Below are 9,571 nucleotides of genomic sequence, written 5' to 3'. Positions count from 1 at the left end.
TTTGCCATATGGCAGAAGTTTTGGGGAAACTTGGTCCTCATGCACTAGGACATACATCATAAATAAGACAAAGTGAAATGCAAACATTAGAGAGTGCTTTCCATGTTATTTTTTGTGATATAACAAGAACATGTGTATTGGCACAAAATGAAAAAGGAAGTGTTCATTTTTCTTTTTATCCTTAAAGCCTAACTCTAGGAAAACTATGACTTTAAATAGTTAATTTGGGCCAGCCATTTTCTTTTTACCAATCTAATAGCTGCCAGCACTATATAAAAAACTTTGAAGCAGTGGCTAGTACATACAGTGTGTTGCGGCAACAGTACAGGGACCTACTATCCATGAAAAAATTGAGTCAGTTGTCTCCACCATTCACAGGAAGCCTTGTATTTTTATCAATGAATACAAGACATCCTGATTGGCTGAGGTGAGGAATAGGACATCATACACCTTAGCCAATCAGAAGTAGCCTTGTATTCATTGATAAAAATACAAGGCTTCTTGTGAATGGCTGAGCAGCACTCAGTCCATTTCTGTTTTGTTCGGTAACAGTTTTGTTCGGTAACAGAACAAAAGTAGTCTTCAAAACCACTGTCGAACACAGCACTGTATACCACATGTAGCTGATGCTACTTACAGTTTATTTTAGGGCAGTTGGGCCCACACAAACTATTTACCGTCATAGCATTTCTGGGAGTCAGGCTTTACATTTAGGATTACATCAGGAATCAAAAATTGGCAAAAGAACAGAAAAGGAAATAAAATATTCTTCAGAACAGAATAATAACACCAAAAAAAGTGTTGAATTTTTATCCTTAAAATTCAGGATTATATGAATACATAAACAATCATTCCCCATAAGGGACAGAAAAAATACAAATTTCTTAAGGAGAATAATATACATCCGACTGAATTCTTCACATCCCAAACATCAACTCCATGAGTGCTAGAAAAAAAAAAAAACACCAATATTACTCACTACTGTAATTTTTTAATAAGTGTTATTTCAATAATTGATCCATGCTGGGCAGACTTGGGGACAGGTTTTTAAAACCATTTCTTCCTTCAGTTTGTTTCAGAGCAGACCGCTTATGTAGTTCCAAATTGAAATTTGGACACATTTTTTCATTATGAGGGAGGAAATTCGGATGTATCCGAATAGCATGAGATAAACCAAAATTATGGACGAAATTCGAATAGTTTTCAAATCTAATTTAAAAATTTCTGAAGAATAAAATTAGAAGAAACAGAAAAAGAATAATAGAGTAAAACAGAACAGAATACATAATAAAAATAGCAAAAACCCAATGAATATAACCCTCTTTTGGAATGTAAAATACATTTTAAATAGAATAGAAAAGAACAGAAAATAAAATAGAAAATAATAGAATAGAAAGAACATACGGTACGTTTTCTGAAATTCAAATAGGAGAAAATTGAAAAAAAAAAAAAAAGGAATAGCACAGAAAATAAAAAGAAAAAGATAGAATAGAATGCAATTTATATAGAAGGAATGTAACCTTCTAAAATTCAATTTTCTTTTTTTATTCAAAAACACAAGGATAATAGAAAAAAGAAAAAAAAACACAATTGGAATAGAATGGAAAAGAAAGATTCTAGTTATCTTCTTAAAAAGAGAATACATTCAAAATTTGAATAGAAAATATTATAATAGAATAGAAATGAACAGAAAATAAAGAACAGAATAGAGAGAACATAACCATCTTCCAAAATTCCAAATAGAACAGAACAAAAAAACAAAAAAAAAAAATATAGAACATAACAGAACGAATAGAACCATTTTCAGAAATTCAAATTATTTAAATAGAAAATAGAACAGAAAATAAAAGAATATAATAGAAAGAACTAAACCACCTTCCAAAATTCGAATAGAAAAAAAAAAAAAAAAAAAAAAAATTGGATTTCAAATGGAATTAAATTCGAACCGATTAATATTTTCCAAATTCGGAACATTCAAATATAAAAAAATTAGAAAAAAATATATATATTTTTTTTCGAAAACAAGTTAAATAAATTTAGCTAAACCAAATTTATGTAAATACCAAATCAAAACGAACTCCCCATGTATATTTCAGAGTAAAGTTTAATTGTTAGTGTGCCCAGGTGCTTAAAGCTGAACTCTAGGCAGATATAAAATTACAAAAATGAATGAACCCTATAGTCATGAATACATTATTAAATGCGAGCAGAACATAACTGAATTTGACTTCGTATAAGCCACTTGCAGTCCCTGCACAGCAGAGCTTAAGCTTGAGAGTAATGGGCCATACACACTATAAGATTTTCTGAAGACTTTTTCCTTTAGATTTACCAAAACCATATAATATGAGGTCAAACCTAAACACTTTCAATTTGTATGCAATCTGGCAGGCCCTTGCACTACATAGAAAAGGTAAATCTGAAGGAAAAAGTCTTCAGAAAATCTTATAGTGTGTATGGCCCTTAAGAATCAGCACAGAGAACCAATCAGTTTACTCATTCTAACTATGCCTCTCAGACAAGATTGGGTTGAGATTTTAAACCCTTATGCCTCGTACACACGCATCGATTATTCGGCCGATTTTCGGCTTGTTAGTATGATGCTTTCGACAACCGACTCCGACTTTTCGGCCGAATAAAATCTGGTGTGCAGGCTATAAAATTTTTGTTGGCCGTCCAACAGAACGGCCGATTTTCCGTCAGTCAGTACAGATTTCAGCAGACAAAATCTGATGAGCAAGACTGGGCATGCTCAGAGAAGAAAAAAACACACGAAAAGTAAACCAGCATATGACATCACTTCTGAGAAAATTCGTGTGCAGTCTAGGCACATTCCAACCAACAAAACACAACTCTGGACAAAAGTCGGACGATCGGTCGGCCGATAATCGTTGCGTGTGTACGAGGCATCACTCAGTGGAGGCTGGTGCTCCATGGGCCGGGGGGCGGCAGACGGACCACACCATACCCCACCCCTACACCTAACAGCCCCCCCCCCAGTCGCCGGCTCCCTCACCTCTAGGGCAGGCAGCTGTGGTGGCTTTCCCTGCGTCTCCTCCCTCCTCCTTGGCCAAAAGCATGGCTTCTCCTTTCGGCTAATCGGGAAACGGGTCTCAGGACCCGCATCCTGATTGGCCAGGAGAAGAATCAGTGTGGCAATAAGGAATATTCATTCACTAGTGACACAACTGGGTGGGCTCAGGGCGCAGTGCTCCGTGCCCCGAGCCCACCCTTTTTTGGAGCCTATTAGAGCATTTGGCTCTAATCAAGTGCTTAAAAAAAAAAAAAAAAAAAAACACGGTATTGTGTTGTACCTGGTTTGTTCATGCTCCTTCGTAATATACGCAGTAGCTCATCTGATAAGGCATGCATCTCTGTGCGGAACTTTTTACGACCCTGGCATGTTAGTTTCCACAGGCAAGATCGCCGGTGTCCATCAGCACACACCCAACCTGAGATCTTCTCAAAGCTGCTGCTGAAACACAAGTTGTGCCGGACAGTATTTTTCCAACCATCTGGAGCAGCACGGAAAAATGGAAAGTGCTCCCTGAAAAGTAAAGAAAGAAGCATTAAAATACTTGTAGAGGAAAAGCAGGAAACTAAGAACTCCTGCGTCGTTTTTCCCCTACTGAGATATGTAGATATGTACTTGTGTCTAAATGTAACATATGATTTTGCTATACCCTGCATTGGGGCTGGGACTTCAATTGGGACATAATACGTGACTAGAGCTAGTCAATTTTCAGGTTAATGATCCTCAGCCCAAGCTGAAAAGTCCCTTACTTGCAATATTCTGCAGAGAAGCAACATTGCCCTCTGTGCAAAAGCGCAGGCTCTCTGCATTGGTGCAAGTCTGGCGAGTCAGACCTATAGCTATTCATTCAGCAATGCTTGTTCTCCTCATAGTCAAACACACACACACACACACAATCCAATACCCCCACACACACTATCCAATACCTACAGTTGGCCCAGAGGAAGGCAAATTCCCCACCCCCCTAAACCAGGATTCAATCTGCACCAGCGGGGAAAAGAGCCCCCAAGAGGAAATATTCCCTGGATCAACTTTACCTATAAAAGATTAGTATCCAGTTATATTATGTGCATTTAGGAAAGAAATTAGGAAATTGGTGGTCACACACCGCAGTTGTAATCTAATAAAATGCCCTTTATTCGTCAAACATGGGACAATAGCACAGGATAGGTCACAATTTACATGTTTTACACATAGGAGTGCTTAGTGATTAAGCACTCCTATGTGTGAAACATGTCTACTGTAACTATCCTGCGCTATTGTCCCATGTTTGAAGATATAAAAGGATGTTTTATTGGATTACAACTGCAGTATGCAACCAGTTTACTCCCATTTCTATGTCACTGTGGTAGCAAGCCGAGCGGTATCCTGTTTTTTAGTTTGTTTTAAGAAAGGCCTGGATTCTTTCCTAAATGCAAACTACTGAGCTGGACGGAACTGGCTCTTGAGGGAGTCCATTCCACATTTTTACAGCTCTTACTGTGAAGAAGCATTTCTGTACTTGGAGATGAAATCTCTTTTCTGCTAGACAAAAGAGTGCGCCTTTGTCCACTCCGATGACCTTAAAGTGAAAAACTCATCACAGAGTTCACTATATGGACCACTTCTATATTTATAAGTGTTGATCTTGTTCCCATTCATCTCTTCTCAAGAAAGAATAAATTCAGTTCAGCTAATCTTTCCTCATATGAGAAATATTGGTGTTAAGCACCAACAATCCCGTGCAGTGGAAAGGAAATTAACAAATATTGTGTAATTAAGATTGTTGGAAGAAACAAAAAAACAAAATGCAAAAATTGGGAGCCCCAGCGTAACCGTATAAACACGTACGATATGGGAAAATTATATGATAAAAATATAATAGCTGCGCTCAACCAATTAAATGAATTAAATGTGATATAAATAAAATATAGTGACGAGTAATGTAAATTTAAGTAGTTGGTGTTAAATGCTATAGATATAATTAAATTATGTGATATCAATACATGTGATATAATGACAAATAATATTAAATAGATTAGCAACACCCAAGTAAATGGTGTCAAATACTAAAAATAACAAGTGCAATAACTCTCAGATGATTAAATGTGCACATAAATCTAGGTAATATATTATTAAATAATTATAGTCAATAAATGATGGTACAATAAAGTGCAAGGTGGCTAATAAATAAAGCAGACAAGAGTTCCAACAATAGAGGTATATGGACCACTGAGAACAGTCCAAATAACACCATCCAAGATATACGGAATGATTGAGGGATCCTATAATAGTGCTTCTTCTTATAGCAACACCTCCACCAAATAGCAGGACCACCTGGTGTGTCAAACTGCTTACCAGAAATGGCAGACCCCTAGATTATAGGGGGTCAGTAGAAGCCTTCATCACAAATATATATGACAGGGTAGATCTATAATTCTCACTGTATTCATCCAACCAAATCTATACCATCCACCTTGGAGTATTATCCAGGATACAAAGCTCCCATAAATCATGCAGAGATGACAAGAAAGAACTCCATTGTGAAGTATATCGGTACAACGAAAATTTATTAAGAGAATAAAACTTACAATGTAGATTCTTGGTTCAGAGCGGATAAAAGACAATGAATGCCGAATACCAGGCGAACGCCGCTTCCGCGTTCCGGTTTGCGTTCCACCTGGAGCCGGAAATGACGTGGCAACGTGATTGCTATCAGATGTCCCGACGCGTTTCATCAGCACGCAGCTGACGTTTTCAAGGGTCATGTGATCGCACTTGCGTCGTGGGTATAAATAGCGGACAGCCTCAATTGGACAGCCAATCCGCCTCTGGTTATCAACGATGGCCCGCCCACCCACAAATAGTGGCGCCATCTTTTTGGCTGCAAAAGCCCATAAATGCCTAGTATTGTATAATAGGTAGCGGTAAAGCAAATAGATTCGAATACATAATTTTGACTGGCTGGAATGGTGAAAGTCCATGAGGTGATGATGTCCCCATTGTATTGAACACAATGAATTTATAAAAACTGAATTAAATAACCTAAATATTCAATTATATAAAATATATATCCAAAAATGTATTTTGTATATAAAAAAAAAATTTAAATATAAAAAATATACAGTCAAAATTATCTATTTGAATCTGTATTTGCTTTATCGCCACCTATTATACAATACTAGGCATTTATGGGCTTTTACAACCAAAAAGATGGCGCCGCTATGTATGGGTGGGCGGGCCATTGTTGATAACCAGAGGCGGATTGGCTGTCCAATTGCGGCTGTCCACTATTTATACCCACGACGCGAGTGCGATCACATGACCCTTGAAAACGTCAGCTGCACGCTGATGAAATGCGTCGGAACGTCTGATCGCAATCATGTTGCCACGTCATTTCTGGCTCTGGGTGGAACGCAAACCGGAACGCGGAATCAGCGTTCACCTGGTATTCGGCATTCATTGTCTTTTATCCGCTCTGAACCAAGAATCTATATTGCAAGTTTTATTCTCTTAATAAATTTTCGTTGTACCGATATACTTCACCATGGAGTTCTCTCTTGTCATCTCTGCATGATTTATGAGAGCTCTGTATCCTGTATAATACTCCAAGGTGGATGGTATAGATGCGGTTGGATGAATACAGTGAGAATTGGCTATCTACCCTGTCATATTTGTGATAAAAGCTTCTGACCCCCTATAATTTAGGGGTCCTGCTATTTGGTGGAGGTGTTGCTATCAGAAGAAGCACTATTATAGGATCCCTCAGTCATTCCATATATCTTGGATGGTGTTATTTGGACTGTTTTCAGTGGTCCATATACCTCCATTGTTGGGACTCTTGTCTGCTTGTTTATTTATTAGCCACCTTGCACTTTATTGTACCATCATTTATTGACTATAATTATTCATTTGTTTAACCACTTGCCTACAGTGCACTTTCACCCCCGTTCCTGCCCAGGCCAATTTTCAGCTTTCAGCGCTCTCACACTTTGAATGACAATTGCGTGCTCATGCTACACTGTACCCATATGACATTTTTATCATTTTTTTCACACAAATAGAGCTTTCTTTTGGTGGTATTTAAATCACCTCTGGGTTTTTTATTTCTTACAAAAAAAATGAAAAATGAAAAAAGCAGAAAATTTTGAAGTTTTTCTTATTTTCTGTGAGTAAAAAATAAAATTTTATTTAAAATAAATACATTTTTCTCCTTCACTGATGTGCGCTGATGAGGCAGCACTGATGGGCACTGATAGGCTGCACTGATGAGGTGGCACTTATGGGCACTGATGAGGTGGCACTGATGAGGAGGTACTAATATGCCGCACTGATGAGCACTGATGGACACTGACGGGTGGCACTGACGAGCAGCACCATCAGTGCCCAAAGTGCTGCCAGTCAGTGCTCATCAGTGCCTAGATGAGCAGGCACTGACTGGCAGCACTATGAGCACTGATTGTGGGCACTGATGGGGGGGCAGTTATAGCAGTTTATTTCCCTCTTGTGTAATCAGGGCACTGGTGATCAGTGCCCTGATTACATTTCTCTGTGTTCCTTATGAGGAGGAGCCGCTGACAGTGTGAGCCGAATAACGGCACTTCCTCATTTACATGTGACCGGCTGTGATTGGACACAGCCGATCACATGGGTAAAGAGTCATGTCATTGACTCTTTACCGGGATCGCGCCGTGTCCTAGCAACATGGCGCGGTTGTTCTGGTGCGCCGTCATATGACGGCGCCCCAGGATAATCGGTACACCGCTCTGCCGTCATTTGACGGCGGGTAGTAAGCGGTTAATAATATATTACCTAGATTTATGTGCACATTTAATCATATGAGAGTTATTGCACTTGTTATTTTTAGTATTTGACACCATTTACTTGGGTTTTGCTAATCTATTTATTATTTGTCATTATATCCCATTATTTATTTATATCACATAATTGAATTAATCATATCTATAGCATTTGACATCAATTACTAAATTTACATTACTCGTCACTATATTTGATTTATATCACATATTTAATTAATTTAATTGGTTGAGCGCAGCCATTATACATTTTATTTTATCATATAATTTTTCCCAAATCTTTCCTCATAGGTGAGCTCCTCCATGCCCATTAACTTTTTTGCCCTTTGCTGCACTCTCCAGTTCTCCAATATCATTTTTTGAGAACTGATGCCCAAAAACTAAACTGCATATTCCAGATGAGGTCTTAATAATTATTTTTACAGGGGTAAAAATCATCTCTCTCTCTCTCTCTCTCTCTGGAGTCTATGCCTCTCCTAATGCATAAAAACTGATAATTTCCTAATACTTACCGTAATTTTCCTTTCCTGATGGACTCCATGGCAACATATGTATGGGTTAACCATTCCTCCCCTATAGGACCCCACTCCTATAAATCTTTGCTCTGAGCCAAGAGGTCACCTTCCGTAACTAGCCTACTCATGACTCGGAGGGAACTCCTGCTGCCATAAAGTCAATCAAAAGGAAAAAATTATGGTAAGTATTTGATGGGAAATTTTCAGTTTTAGACTCCATGGCAGCATACATATGGGAAATAACTAGCCGTACACACCCAGATGGGCAATTGCAGAACAAAAGAAAAAAGGGTTTAATTGACACTCAACCGACAGGATTTGTAAACCAAAACATTAACAGAAGATAAAGAGGCCGGCACTACACAATGAGCCATAAATGTATTGATCGGGAACCACAAGGCCGCCCTACCCTACATTGGGAACCACCTGCTGAGAGTCAAACTCAGGATTTCCCGTTTACTAGGCATGCACTTTAACCAACTAAGCCACAGCGCGACCTCTCCCACGTCTAAAGGATGCAAGTTACTACTCCAAAAAGGTTGGTAGAATAATTTCTTAGTTCCCATGAAAGACTGACGTACCCTTGGAAATTGAGTCAAGCATAGGTAAAAGCACTGCTCAAACTGAAAGAACATTAAGAAAAAATTCTCCAGGACTGGTGAATCAATCTCAGACTTTTTATGCCGACTTGATAGCCAGGAGAAAGGCGAACATGACAGAATGGCCTTTAATGGAGACTGCCCTAGAACACTCAACTCCAATTCCTGAGAGGTGGTTGAGAACGAGGGGGAGATTTCATTTTGAAAGCCTCTGCTTACTCTGAGGTCTGAGCCTAGTTGCTCCCTTGAAGAATTGTTGGACGGTAAAAGATGCCTAGACCTGGAAACACCTGTAAAGGCCGATAAAGCTGACACTTGTACTCTGAGGCAGCTGATCGATAGAGCCAGATCTGAATCTGACTGGAGGAAGCCCAGAATATTTAGAACTTCTAGATCAGTACATGATCTGTCAGGAGCAGACATGTATTGCACAGACTTTGACTAGATTCTCCCATAAACTTTGTGTTCACTCTCCTAGCATTCAAGAGAGATGGGATTGGAGGTCCTCAGCTGCTCCCCCAGGGTCAAGTCCTGACCATCAGACATAACCGTGCTGGACATGGATGTAGAAATGCCCCCAGTGAAAGAAGGTCTGGCCTGATGAGAAGGGGCACTGGGCTCCGGTAG

At 38.9% G+C, this 9,571-nt stretch overlaps 1 protein-coding gene across 1 annotated transcript in view; it reads right to left on the bottom strand.

Moving 5' to 3' along the window:
• Positions 1-917: 917 nt before the first annotated feature.
• FOXR1 (forkhead box R1) overlaps positions 918-9,571 on the bottom strand; it is a gene marked incomplete at both ends in the record, with an annotated part of 32,335 nt that continues 23,681 nt past the window's right edge. Inside the window, 2 exons of the mRNA XM_082274688.1 lie at positions 918-946; positions 3,315-3,547. Of these exons, the coding sequence (XP_082130814.1) occupies positions 918-946; positions 3,315-3,547 (262 nt within the window). The remainder of the gene's footprint in view (positions 947-3,314; positions 3,548-9,571) is intronic.

The sequence above is a fragment of the Pelophylax lessonae genome (assembly GCF_965119305.1).
Source record: "Pelophylax lessonae genome assembly, chromosome: 12".
Taxonomy (NCBI): domain Eukaryota; kingdom Metazoa; phylum Chordata; class Amphibia; order Anura; family Ranidae; genus Pelophylax; species Pelophylax lessonae.
Note: the sequence above shows the minus strand (reverse complement) of the source record. Positions and strands in the feature narration are given on the sequence as shown.